Source organism: Orycteropus afer, unplaced genomic scaffold, assembly GCF_000298275.1.
Source record: "Orycteropus afer afer isolate SDZICR_OR568_19922 unplaced genomic scaffold, OryAfe1.0 scaffold00050, whole genome shotgun sequence".
Classification (NCBI taxonomy): Eukaryota; Metazoa; Chordata; class Mammalia; order Tubulidentata; family Orycteropodidae; genus Orycteropus; species Orycteropus afer.
In genome coordinates this window covers 11,787,138-11,802,247 of record NW_006921637.1, presented here as the reverse complement: position 1 = coordinate 11,802,247, position 15,110 = coordinate 11,787,138, and the positions used below count along the sequence as shown (strand labels likewise).

At 40.5% G+C, this 15,110-nt stretch overlaps 1 protein-coding gene across 1 annotated transcript in view; it reads right to left on the bottom strand.

The window, feature by feature from the left end:
• The window catches only part of CUNH1orf198 (chromosome unknown C1orf198 homolog), a 40,524-nt gene that overhangs the window by 15,166 nt on the left and 10,248 nt on the right, over nt 1-15,110 (bottom strand). Inside the window, exon 2 of the mRNA XM_007938494.1 lies at nt 602-652. Coding sequence (XP_007936685.1) covers nt 602-652 — 51 coding nt within the window. The remainder of the gene's footprint in view (nt 1-601; nt 653-15,110) is intronic.

The window sequence follows — 15,110 nt, the reverse complement described above, 5'->3', positions numbered from 1 at the left end:
GTGAAGCCCTGATCTGACTCTGGCTTTCATTTCATCCCAGGCACACAACCACCTCCATCACCCCAACACTCACACTGATTAGTCCAGTCTTCAGAAACACCTGGCCCTTTATTTCTCTTCCTTGGCTCTTTGGCCATCTTACTGCTTATTAATGCAGTTCTACCAGGACAACTCATGGGGGAAATAAACTTAAGTCAGTCAAACTTGATGCTCTTAAGCAACTCTGTAAAAATAATAACCACAAATATGTTACTAGATTGCAATCCTACAAAGCTTTGTCTTATGGAGTGCTGGTGGGAGGAAATGCAAGCTAGATAGGCCCAATGTGGCTGCCCTACATTCCCTAGTCATCGGGCGCCACTGGGCCAGCTGACAGCACTCACTACTACTTTACATTCCATTACCAAACCACACAACAGTGTCCTGACTCCTAACAGTTCTCTCCTTCTCCTCTCTCCTTTTCTATCCACAATGGCATGCCAACTGCAGCCTGGGAGTATGGGCAGCTGCCATCTAAGTCTATCAAATGTGGAAAGAAAAATACATAATCCCTCAATTCTATTGAAAAAGTACAAATAAATCTAAATTTAATCCAACTTACCCTTGTTTCCCAGGAGAAAGGGGCAGAGTGCTCATCTTGCCAAGTTATGTCCTGAAATAAAAATGCAAGAATAAATCTGAAACCCAAACCAGACATAACACATGCAAACACCCACCAAAGGCCATGGGGGAAGCAAAACTCAGGGGTAATCCCAACTCCTGGCTTGGAACAAGACTGCCATTTGGATGCTCTGAGTGGAATGCTCTGGCCTTTGTGTGGCTTTACCCTCACCTTCCTGGAGGAGGCTGCAAAACCATTTCAAGTAGCTCCTCCTCTCCTAACAGGCCCACAAAGAGAGACACTTAGCCTCTTTGAGCTCAGCATTCCCAGCTGTAAAAGGAGAATATAACTTCCCTTCTAGGGTTGTTGTGAGGATTAAATTAGGTAGCACAGGAAAAGAATACCATGCCAATACATCTGAGCTCCCCTTTACCCCCACTGCCTACACTCTGAAAGGTGAATGCAATGAAGAAAATACCCAATTATTAATATAATGGGAATTGAGAAATCCCTCCCCAGTTCCTGCCCAGCAGAACATGATCAAAAGAACCTTTCAGAATCATCACTGCAATTTGGCCTTGGGTCCAGGATGATATGGTGTCTGGCCAGTAAAAATGACTGATAAAAAAAAAATAGCATTTCCCTGCCTAGCCCACTCCCTCCCAGCCCCCAGTAGGATTCCTGCACTGGCAAATATTTCAGTGATGCCCAGCTGCTTTTGGAGATCATATTTTCTGAACCACAAACTGGGACACACTGTGTGAAACAGTCTGAAAATGGCATAAAATATTTTGTATTGAACTGATAAGAAGAATATTATATCCATGTATCTCCTGATCCCAAAAACAAACCAAACCAAACCTGCTGCCATTGAGTTGCCCTACCCCCAGGCCTCCATGATTCAAGTCTTTTTCCCACCCAGAACTGCTTTCTGCCCCAGGTTAGGTCATCAGGCTCTTTGCTGTCTGCAGGCAAACCAGTTCTGTCTGTTGATGGGCCACTTCCTTCAGCTTCTGACAGAGCCCAGCCCTACACCCAGCTCAGCCTCAGGGATCCCAGGGACCAGGAAACATGAGGGAGCACAGAGGTGAGAATGACTTAGAACAAACTGCAGTTATCCGTTAGGGTCTTCCTGAAGCAATCACTGTCATGAATCAAAATTATTATGAACTCTTGAACGGAAACTCAATTTGCTCTGCAAACTTTCACCCAAATCACAATAAACAGTTAAAAAATAAAAAACACCATTTAAGTGAAAAAAAAAAAAAACACAAGAATTTTACATTTTCTTAGAATGTATATGGTTTTAATGTCTACCTTCCATTTCCCTTATTTCCTATAAGATATGTTCATGAGGTAAAGCAAAGTGTTTATGTTGTTATTCCTCATGATTTAGGAATATCATCTGTTCATCAGAGTGAAACTGACACATTAACTTAGATAAATAAGCCAACAATTGGCCTTAACTATGTCTTAGAGCAAGAAAAAACTCCTATTTAAATAAAACATCATGCAAAATAAAATAATAATAAAACAAACTAAGAGGACTTTTCTTCCCCCCAGATGGAAAAAACAAAGGAGGGTGAAAGAATAAGTATTATTTACTCTACATTTAAACCTATGGAACAAAGGCAAAGAAAAGTGAGCTGCCAAATCTGCCCCTTCCATTCCAGGGTGGGAAAGTCCAGTGACCGTCTCTGTGGGCAGAGGAAGTACATGCAAACTTCATCTGGACAGCAGAAGGCGGGGCAGCAGGACCATCTGTGTGCCAAGGGCAGGGCACCATGTAGCTAAACTGCCCTGTCATGTAAATATAATTGATCATCTAAATATGATCTGAATCTATAAAGTTTAAAATAATGAGGCTTTTGGCTTTGGGAAGTGAAATGGGTGCAAAGAGAGCCGAGAGCTGGATAAAACAGCCCAGTACCCAGGGGCTGCAGCCCAAATTAGCTGAAATGCCACAGGGTCACAGACTTGGTGGGGGGGTGCGGAGAATCACACTGTGATCTCTCCCCAGCTTAGTGCCAAGCCTTTTGTTTACTCCAGCAATAAACTAAGTCAAGGAGCAGATTCCTTAGAGGTCTGCAATTCTGGGCTCATAAAAATAAATAAATAAATAATAAGATGCTTAACAAAAATAAACATGCCAAACAAAAATGTGATTAAAGTTCTGATGTCAGCTACCAGCTGCATACTCCAGCCACACACACACACACACACACACACCACACACACCACACACACACACAAAGTACTGCCAGTAAGAATAGGCTCCCAGGCTGTTGGATGCAGAATGGCAAATCAGAATTGCAAAGTGGCAACACCCCCTTCTCATGCACACAGTGGAATCTTTCTTCTGCTCTCATGATGACCAGCAGGCTCCCAAAACATGGCCTAGCACTAGTTTGTGGACCAACCACATATGTTTTCTATAGGGTTCCTTGGGAAGCTGCCCCTTCCACCATCTGAAATGATCTAATTATCCATTTATTTACACATCCATTACATACACCACAAATCACAAAGTGGTTTCATTTTTGTAAGAGTTATCCTTAGAGTCAAATTCCTTTCCATAAGAGATATCTGTACCAAGGACAGCATTGGACCTCTTTGAAAATAACTTTGTTTCCTGCGAAGGGCATGGAAAACATCTCAGGTGACCAAATCCCAGAAGACAAAACCAAAAGTCAGATGTGAATCCACTCAAACACACAGACACACACAGTATCTGGCAATTATCAGAGGTGATACAATATGTGGGAGGTCTGTCAGTCCCCATGGGTGCCCCAAGGACTCCAAGATGAAGAATCACAAAAAGTACCTTTTCCTTTAATGTTCCAGGGGCCTTGAGAACTGTGGTCTCATCTAAGAAACATTTATCCAACACAGCTTTTACTTCTAAAGGAGACAGTGTTTAAAAAAAACATAAATAAGAACATACATATATTACCTGTCTGCAGTACTTGAATTTATATTTGTGTGAAAGCTCTAATATTTACTACTTTCCTACAAGGTAAAAGGAGCCCTGGTGGCACAACAGTTAAGTGCTTTGCTGCTAACTGAAAGGTTCATAGTTCAAATCCACCCAGCAATTCTGCAGAAGGACCAGTGGATCTACTCCTATAAAAATTCAAGCCTAGAAAACCCTATGTAGCAGTTCTGCGCTGTCATGTGGGTTGCTATGAATTGAAATCAACTAGACGGCACACCACAACAGCAACTACTACTACTTGGTAAAGGATGGATACAAGGTGGTGGAAATATAACATGGTGTGGCCACTATGCAAAACAGTTTGGCAGCTCCTTAAAAAGCTAAGCATAAAATTACCATGTTGTTGTTGTTGTTATGTGCCGTTGAGTCAGACCTGACTCATAGCGACCCCTTCTTGGGTTGCTGAGGCAGTATCACTATGGAAGTAGATTGCCCAACCTTCCTTCCGAGGAGTGGCTGGTGGGTTTAAACCGCCAGCCTCTGGTTAGCAGTCAAGTGCCTTAGGCACGCACTATGCTACCAGAGCTCCCATTCCTGAAAGTTGAAAGCAGAGTCTTGTACACCCATATTCTTTGCAGCACTATTCACAATAGCCAAGAAGTCGAAACAACCTACCTGAATGTCCACCAACAGATGAACAAAATAGTATTTATATACAATGGATTATTACTCAGCTATAAAGGGAAATGAAGTCCTGATACATGCTAACACACAGGTGAACCTTGAAAACATTATATAAAAAGAAATGAATCAGACACAAAAGGATAAATATTGTATGATTCCACTTACATGAAATATCTAGAATAGGCAAATGTATAGAGACCAAAGTTTAGTAAGTGGTTTCTAGGGCTAGGGGTAGGGAAATGAAGAGTTATTGCTTAATGGGTAGAGTTTCTGTTTGAGGTGACAAAAAAATCTGAAAACAGATTTTTAGCATTGGTTTCATGCCATGGTGAATATAATTAATGTCACTGAGTTGTAGATGTAAAAATGGTTGAAACGGCAAATATTTTGAGATACACATTTTTTTTACCACAATAATATTTTTTAAATTAATTTTCTAAAATAAAATGGATGCAAGAGTATTTTAAGATCTCTGTGGGCCCTGTTGTTAGATGCTGTCGAGTCGGCTCCAACTCACAGCAACCCCAGGAACAACAGAACAAAACACTGCACTATCCTCAAAGTTCTGTGCTATTTTTAAACCATAGTTGTAGTCACTGTGTCAAATCTACCTCATTAAGGGTCTTCCCTTTTTCACTGACCCTCTAACTTTACCAAGCATGACATTCTAAATCCAGATAAACCTTGTTGTATTCTGCTTCACTTTATTAAGCTTCATAGATAATGTGTTTTTTACCAATTGAAGGTTTGTGGCAACCCTGTGTCAAACAAGTCTATTGGCACCATTTTTCCAACAGAATGTGCTCACTTCATGTCTCTGTGTCACATTTTGGTAATTTTCACAATATTTCAAACTGTTTCATAATGCTATTGCACATTTAATAGACTACAGTAAACTGTAACCAATTGTTAGTTAATGAGTTCATTATAGCTAAGCAATTTCAAAAGCAAAATTGTTACAGAGCTTTTAAATTTTAGTAGGAAAAATTACATTCCATGTCGAATGTGATGATTTTTTAGTATGTTTAATATGGTATTAGTTGCAGCTAGTGGTATGCTGATAAATGTTAGCAACAGGCTGGAAGGGTAAGAGAGGGAACTGGCTGCACTCTGCAGCATTTGCCAATTTATATGCCAATAAACACTCCACTGTGGCCTCTTTTCAAACTACCAACATGATTCACTGAACTCAGAGCTGGGAAGAGACATACGATTATATAGTATTTCTACTCTACAGATATAATGGATGTAAATAATTTCAAGAGAATAGATAATAGTAAAATGTACTTTAAAAATAGGAAATGATGAGTTTTAAGTAATTATCGCCTTTGTTTTGAATGTAATTTAACAATGGCTGTGCTTAACAACAGATTTTTTAAATTCCTAAAACTTTACAGTCAGTTCTTTTCAGTTGGTATAAAACTATTCCAGGTTGCAGTCTTCAAAAGTAAAAATAAGGCCTACCTCAGGGACACTGCAGGTTTAGTTCGAGACCACTGCAATAAACTGTATATCACAATACAGCAAGTCATACAAGTTTTTGCTTTCCCACCAAAAAAAAAACCAACTCACTGCCATCAAGTTGGACCCGACTCATAGTGACCCCTCATTGGGGTTCCAAGGCAGTATCACTATGGAAGTAGATTGCCCAACCTTCCTTCTGACGAGTGGCTGGTGGGTTTGAACCACCAGCCTTCTGGTTAGCAATCAAATGCCTTAGGCACTATGCCACCAGAGCTCCTTTTTGCTTTCCCAGTGCATATAAAGTTGTGTTTACACTATACTGTAGTCTATTAGTGTGCAACAGCATTATGAAAAAATTTGAGACACTGTGAGAACTTCTCTGTGGAAATCAGGACTATTCCAAAATTCTTCTAAAATAAGGAAATCTGGTTTTCATTCCACATGTGATGAAAGTTTATAATTTTACAGTTTCTCATTAATAAAGTTGACTCTAGACTTCTACTGTTGTGTGCCAATAGAGTCATTTCTGATTCATAGTGACCCCATATGACATAGGAGAATTACCCTCATAGGATTTCCTGAACTGCAATCTTTACAGGAGTAGATTGTTATTTCTTTTCTCCCTTAGAGCAACTGGTAGGTTTAAACTACTAACTTTTCGGTTAGTAACCAAATACTAAACCATTGTGTCACCTGTCGTTGTTATTGTTATGTGCTGTCGAGTCAGACCCGACTCATAGTGACCCCTCCTTGGGTTTCTGAGGCAGTATCACTACGGAAGTAGATTGCCCCACCTTCCTTCCAACAAGTGTCATCTAGGACCCTTGATTCTAGACTACTGAGCATTTATTATTTTATTGTTGTTGTTGTTGTTAAGTGTTGTCAAATTGGCTCCAACTCATAGTGACCCCACGTACAACAAAATGAAACACTGTCTGGTCTTGTGCCAGCCTCAGAATTCTTGCTATACCTGAAGCCCATCATTGCAGCCACTGTGTCAATCTATCTCATTGAGGGCCTTCCCCTTTTTCGTTGACCCTCTACTTTACCAAGCATGATATCCTTCTCCAGATAACAGTCCCTTCTGACAACACGACCAAAGTAGGTGATGAAGTCTGGCCATTCTCGATTACAAGGAGCATTCTGGCTGCACTTCTTCCAGGACAGATTTGTTTGTTCTTTTGGCAGTCCATGGTACTTTCAGTATTCTTCACCAACACCACAACTCAAAAGCACCAACTCTTCTTCAGTATTCCTTCTTCATTTGTCCAGCTCTCACATGCATATGAGGCAATTGAAAATGCCATGGCTTGGGTTGGTGCACCTTCTTAGTCTTCAAGGAAACTTACTCTTCATCACTTGAAAGAGGTCTTTTGCAACAGATTTGCCCAATACAACACATCGTCTGATGTCTTGACTGCTGCTTCCATTGATGCTGACTGTGGAACCAAGTAATATGAAATCTTTGACAACTTCAATCTTTTCTCTGTTTATTGTGATGCTGCTTATTGGTCCAGGTGTGAGGATTTTCATTTCCTTTATGTTCAGATTTAATATATACTGCAGATTGAAGTATTTTATCTTCATCAGTAAGTGCTTCAAGTCATCCTCACGTTCAGCAAGCAAAGTTGGGTCATCTGTATATTGCAGGTTGTTAATGAGTCCTCCTCCAGTCCTGATGCTGCATTCTTCTTCATAGAGTCCAGCTTTTCAGATTATTTGCTCAGCATACAGACTGAATTAAGTATGGTGAAAGGATACAACCCTGATACACTCCCTTCCTGATTTTAAACCATCCAGTATCCCCTTGTTCTGTTCAAATGACAGTCTCCTGGTCCATGTACAGGTTCCTGATGAGCACAATCAAGTGTTCTGTGATTCCCATTCTTCTCAATGTTATCCATAATTCATTATGATCCACACAATTGAATGCTTTTGCATAGTCAATAAAACATAAGTAAACATCTCTCTGGTATTCTTTGCTTTCAGCCAAGGTACATCTGACATCAGCAATGATATCCCTCATTGTACATCCTCTTCTGAATCCACCTTGCATTTCTGGAAGTTCTCTGTCAATATACTCCTACAACCATTTCTGAATTATCTTCAGTAAGATTTCACTTGTGTGTGATAATGATATCCACAGCTCTGCTCACTCACCCTTAGTGCACAAGAGACCAAGTCCATCTGCCTGGCTCCACGTAAAGCCACATCATGTGCAAAAATGCCCTCAGTGACTACTGGTATGGAGGCTCCCATCCTCCCCATAAAGATTGCCTGAGAAAGCAACTAAGGTTCAGGCTGTCTCATGAGAAGACTACCTGTTTCTGGGCCAGCTCTTTCACCCAACCTACTGTGAAGCAGGCAAAATCCAACTCCTACTTTCCATAGAGCACTTCTGGTTTCAATTCCTAGCCAATACATCTCTTGTGAGTGAAGGCTTGCATGTTGCTAAGATGCTGAACCAGTTTCAATGGAGCTTCCAACTAAGATGGGCTTGCAAGAAAGGCCTGGAGATCTGCTTCTGAAAATCAGCCAGTGAAAACCCTACAGATCACAAGAGTTTGATCCTGTTATGCATGGGGTTACTATGAGTTAGGGGGCCAACAGGACAGCAGCTAGCAACATGCTTTACCATAAACAGGGTAAATTAACAGCTTTCTAAAATGCTACAAGACTCTGGCATAATAAGAAATATGTTTAAAAGCTTCTTTTGTTCTTCCCAGCATCCAAAGACTTTATATAAAACTATTCTAACTGCGTTTTTAATAACACTGTTTCACAATTACTACCACTATGTAACTATAAACAGAAACACCTTATCCAGTAGAGGCAGTATAGGGATATACATACAGTTTCTTAACTATCACCCCGTACCTGGAATACTGAGTTCCTAAAATTGAAAATCCCAATGATTAATCTCCCAAAAAACATATTTAATTTTCCTTGGATGACTCAGAAGCAACTTCAGGATTCTAGAACACTTCCACTAGCTCATAGGAACCACCGTCACTGTACTCCTGAAGCACATCACTCAGGGAGGTTTCTCGTTGGCAGACTGGCATCTTGGCTTGAAGGTTAAGGAATTTTAACTGAGAAATAGTAGAAACTGAAGAAACAGGGCTGGATGGAAATTGGGGGAAGGGGGCAGGACCTCCTATACTGATGACTACAAAATCCCTGTAGTGACATCGACTGGCAGGACCATTAAGGTGGAGCACATTGCTCCTTGAGCGTGGAGGATTCTGTCTATACCCCATGATCAAGCAGGATGCCCCATGGGCCACCCGAAAGCTTAAGTACCACAGCACCCTAGATGTGATAAAGAACTGAGAACAGTAGCTAGCCTCCGAACCACAGCTCCATTCACAATTTAAACGATTTTTTTTGGTCTGCTATATTAATTGCTTCACATTAATAATGAGAGTGAGGAGGAAGAATGACTAAGATATGCTCTAACTTATTAATACTGCTTACTTTCAGGGACTAATCAAAACAAACAAATCTGCTGCCATAAAGTGGATTCCGATGCTGTCCCTATAGAACAAAGTAGAACTGCCTAATAGGGTATCCATGGCTATAATGTTTACAGAAGAAGACTGCCACATCTTCCTCCCATGGAATGGCTGGTGGGTTCAAACTGCCCATCTTTTGGATTAGGAGCTGTGCACTTAACCACTGTGCCACCAGTGTTCCCTTTTTAGGGGCTACTGTTTGTATATTTATGGAATTAATGTTTTCCCTTTTACTTGTAATATATTTAGCTCTGCTGAGATAAGGGGGTTACCAGAACCAGAAATACAAAACTGCAGTCCCAATGAGAAAAAAGCAATTACAATCTAACTACTGGGCAAGTTCCATCATGAACAGAAATTCAAGCTTTGGCCAATGTGGTGATGAGGGGTAGGTGGAGGAGTGCTAAGGAAACGAACAGAAAGGGTAAGGAATCCAAACAGGCAAGATCTGGCCCTCAATTATGCTTTTCAAGAAATGAGGTTTTTTTTTCTTTTTTTTTTTTTTTTCCCAGTACTATGGGAATACCTGGAGCCCTGGTGGCATAATGGTTAAGTGCTCAGCTGCTAACTGAAAGGGTGGATGTTCAACCACCAATAGCCAGCCACTCTGCAGAAGAAAGAAAAATTATAGCTTTGGAAACCTGGGAGGCGGAATTCTACTCTGTCACATAGTGTCACTGCATCAGAATTTACTCAATGACAACAGGTTATGGGAATCTCTTGCTTAAAGTTTAAAAGTGACTCCTAGCAATTAAAAGGTAGGAGCTCTGGTAGCATAGGGCCTAAGGCACTTGACTGCTAACCAGAACGCTGACGGTTCTAACCCACCAGCCACTCCTCATAAGGAAGGTTGGGCAATATACTTCCGTAGTGTTAAGGCCTTGAAAACCCAAGGAGGGGTCGCTTGAGGGTCCAACTTGATGGCAAATAACAACATCTTATAAGTATGCTTCCCAGCTCTGCCTCCTCCCTCTCTGCTCAATGGTGAGCAAGTCTTTTAATTTGCTTGTAAGGCCTGTTCCCGGGCCAGCACTAGGCCACCACAGCAAGAAGCCTGGAGACGAAGAGGCCCAAATCCAATTTACCACGCTTCTGTCCTGGAGCCCACCAATGAGGGTGCCAGGCCAGGTGCTGCTCTGGGAAGGAGAAACCTCAAACTGAAAGGTGAGCATGCTAGGAGGGAGGACTGGCTGCCTCCTCCCCCAGCCTCTGGGATCTGGATTTGGAATGCAGAGCCACATTCTCAATTCCTGCCCAGAGCCTGTGCAGACCCCTGGAGAGAGAAACAGGTCATCATCCCTAAAAAGCACATACATCTACCCAACTACAGTAGGAATCACAATTACACACTACTGTCTCAAAAAAAAAGTTTAAAATACTGAAAATGCAACACCCAAACTTCCTTTTTGTTTTCTTCCAAACAAAAGGTCAAGATAATGTAGAAGAGGAGGGAGTTCACATGTCACAGGTTCAACACCAAGAAGCCGCTCAACCATAGTCAATCTAAACAAAGAGTGAATGCTTAAGAAAATTTCTAGGATACAAACGCTACTTCTGCTTTCCTTGGAACTTAACAATAATGTCCAAGTATAACTTTTTTTTGCTAACTTTTATAGTTTTATAGTTAATTAAACACACAAGTATAGGCAGGCCAGCACCACCCACTTTATGTAGAGGCAGAAGACACAAGTTGGTCTATACAAAAAAAAAAAAAAAAAAGCATGGGCTGCCCCATTGTCCCAGGTCATCTGCCTATAGCCCCTTTGAAGCAAAGAAGGTGACTCACAGCGAGGAATCCTGAACTCCCTTCAATCTACCCAGATCCTAATAAATTAGTAGCAAGGAGTTTGGGGGTAGGAGGAGAAAGCAGGAAGTGACATGTTTGTAAAATCCTAAAAATTCAGTTTTTACCATTTCACTCCCACTAGCATGGCTAAGATTTAAAAAGGAAAATAAGTATTGGAGGGGATGTAAAGAAATTGAAATCCTCATCCACTGTTGGTAGGAATGCCATTGTGAAAACAATCTGATGGTTCCGCAAAAAACTAGAGGTAGAGCTGCATATGACCCAGTAATTCTACTGTTAAGTATAAACACTAGGGACACACATAGACACTAGGTGACACAAATAGAAATATTTATACCTATGTTCCACACAGCACTACTCACAATGGCAAAAAGATGGATACAACCTAAGTGTCCATCAATGAGTAAATGGGTAAGTAACATGTAGAACATACATATGATGGAATACTACTCAGTAATAAAGAAAAATGAGTTCCTGAAATATCTTACAACATCTTACAATGAATGTAAAGAATATTACTGTGAGTGAAATAAGTCAATCACAAAAAACAACTAATTGTATGTTCCCAAGTTTTATGAAATGACATGAATAGGTAAATGTATAGAAACTTATGTTTATTAGTAGTGGCCAGGCACTGGGGGACAGAAGGATTCATTCTCTGTGTAGTAGACACTTGTTATTTTTGGTGATGACAAAGGTAGCACACCAAGTGAGGGTGAAGTGTACACAGCCTGACCAAGATAAATGATTTCACTATGGAAAGTGCAAAAGGTCACAAAATGGACCTTTTGGTAATTACTATGGCATATGTAATTTTGCGGTAGCAGCAACAACAAACAAAAATTATATATGCAGGTACACACCTATGTATGTAGCCATATATGTGAATAGGTATGTGTATGTGGGTGTATGTGTGTATATATGTTGGTGTATCCATATGTACATCAACATGTAGTAATAAACCATATGGGATACAGTTATGGATACTTCTTAGACATAACCAAACACCTCTTAGGATTGGTTTTTTTGGTTAGAAGGTTTAAGATCATAGTCTTGAGATCTCTAAAGATCTTTTAATGATCTCTTAAGATCATTGTCTCGAGGGACAATTTGTTCAATTACCATCACATAGTTCATAAAATTTATGTTCTACATTCTAGTTTATTGAGTAGTGTCTGGGGTCTTGCAAGTGGTCATCTAAGATACAACTATTGGTCTCTACTTGTTTAGAACAAAAAAGAAAAAGAAACCAAAGACTCAAAGAAGAAACTAATCTACAGGACAAATAGTCTACACAAACCATGGTCTCATCTACCTTGGGACCAAAAGAACTAGACAGTGCCCAGCTACCACTACTAACCATCTGATCAGGGCAACAATAGATAGATCCTGATAAGAATGGGAGTAAAGTGTGGAACACAACCTCAAATTCTTAAAAAAAAAAAAAAGAATTACTGGACTGGTTGAGATGATAGGACTCTTTGACAGTATTGTCTTGAGATACTCTTTAAGCCTTGAACTGAAATTAGCCCGAGGCTTGTTGCTGTTGTTAGGTGCCATCGAGTATGAACCCTATGAACAGCAGAATGAAACACTGCCTGGTCCTGTACCAGCCCCATGATCTTTGCTATACTTCAGCCTATTGTTGTAACCACTGTGTCAATCCATCTTGTTGAGGGCTTTGCCCTTTTTCATTGACCCTCCACTTTACCAAGCATGTTATCTTTCTCCAGGGAATGGTCCCTTCTTACAACATGACCAAAGTAGGTGAGACAAAGTCTGGCCACTCTTGCTTCCAATGAGCATTCTCGCTGCACTTCCTCCAGAACAGATCTGTTAGTTCTTTTAGCAGTCCACAGTACTCTCAGTATTCTTCTCCAACACAACTCAAAAGCCATCAACTCTTCTTCAGTCTTCCTTATCTACTGTCCAGCTCTCACATGCATATGAGGCAACTGAAAATACCATGGCTTGTGTCGGGCACACCTTAGTATTCAAGGAGATAGCTTTGCTCCTCAGCACTTGAAAGAGGTCTTTTGAAGCAGATTTGCCCAATGCTACATGTCATCTGATATCCTGACTGCTGTTTCCATTGGTGTTGTAAAATGAAGTAATATGAAGTCTTTGACAACTTCAATCTTTTCTCCATTTATCATGCTGTTGCTTATTGGTCCAGTTGTGAGGATTTTTGTTTTCTTTACATTGAGATGTAATCCACACTGAAGACTGTAGTCTTCAATCTTCATCAATAAATGTTTCAAGTCATCCTCACTTTCAGCAAGGAAAGTTGTATCTTCAGCATATCGCAGTTTGTTAATGAGTCTTTCTCCAATCCTGATACCATGTTCTTCTTTATATAGCCCAGCCTCTCAGATTATTTGTTCAGCATATAGAATGAGTAAGTGTGGTGAAAGGATACAACTCTGATGCACTCCCTTCCTGATTTTAAACCATGCATCATCCCCTTGTTCTGTTCAAACGACAGCCTCCTGGTCTAGGTACAGGTTCCTCATGAGTACGATTAAGTGTTCTGGAATTCCTATTCTTCTCAATGTTATCCATACTTTGTTATGATCCCCAAAATTGAATGCTTTTGCATAGCCAATAAAATATAAGTAAACATCTTTCTGGTATTCCTTGCTCTGAGCCAAGAGCCATCTGACATCAGCTATGATATCCTTCATTGCATGACCTCTTCTGAATCCAGCTTGCATTTCTTGAAGTTCTCTGTCAATATACTGCTACAACTGGTTTTAAGTTATGTTCAGTCAGATTTTACTTGCGTATGATATTAATGATATTCAGTAATTTTCACATTCTGTGGGATCACCTTTTTTTGGAATGGGTACAAATATGGATCTCTTCCAGTCAGTTGACCAGGTAGCTATCTTCAAAATGTCTTGGCATAGCCAAGTGAGTTCTTCCAGTGGGGCATCCGTTTGTTGAAAGATCTCAATGGGTATCCTGTTAATTCCTAGAGCCTTGTTTTTCACCAATTCCTTCAGTGCGGCATCAACTTCTTCCTTCAATACCATTGGTTCTTATCATATGCCACCTCCTGAAATGGATGAACAGCAACCAATTCTTTTTGGTACAGTGACTCTGTGTATTCCTTCTGTCTTCTTTTTGTTTCCTGCATCATTCAATATTTTGTCCATAAAATCTTTCAATATTGCAACTCGAGGCTTAAATTTTTTCCTTCAGTTCTTTCAGCGTCAGAAATGCCAAGCATGATCTTCCCTTTTGGCTTTCCAACTCCATGTCTTTGCACATTTCATTAAAATAACTGACTTTGTCTTCTGGAGCTACTCTTTGAAATCATCTGTCCAGCTCTGTTATCTTGTCATTTCTTCCATTTGCTTTAGCTACTCTCCACTCAAGGGCAAGTTTCTCTTCTGACTATCCATGTTGGTCTTTTCTTCCTTTCCTGTCTTTTTAATGACCTTTAGCTTTCTTCATGGATAATGTTCTTGATGTGAGCCCACAATTTCTCTGGTTTCAGTCACTGGTGTTCAATGTATCAAATCTATTCTTTAGATGGTCTCTAAATTCAGCAGGGATATATTCAAGGTCATATTTTGGCTCTCATGGACTTGTTTTAATTGTCTTCAACCCCTGAGTCTACCTTTTTGGAAATACCAGATTAGCTTACAAAATAAGGAGTATCACCTGTGAGTACTATACTCCTTTAAAAAAATCACCTATGGGAGTTCTGGCAAGATGGTGAACTAGGCACAAGGACTGCACAGACGCTCTTCAACAAAGAAAAGGGAAACCAATTAACACAGACACAGAAGATAATCTTGGACCCCTGAGCCTTGAAGGGAAGGATACAAAAGTGGACTAAACCCCAACTAGCAGAAGAATTTGCATGAGAATACCAAAAAAGGAGACACAAAGAGCTGCAGTCTGGCAGTGGACTGAGCGACCCTAACGGCACAGATGACATGGCTTGGAGATTCCGGAGTGGTGGTAGGACCTAAGAATTAACCCAAAAATCACCCTACTAGCCAGGGACTGCACGAAAGACTGTGCACGGTGGCTGGGGAACAAACGGAGAAGGTGAAGAGAAAGGTGGGCTGAGTTGTGGACTTTTGCCGGTCC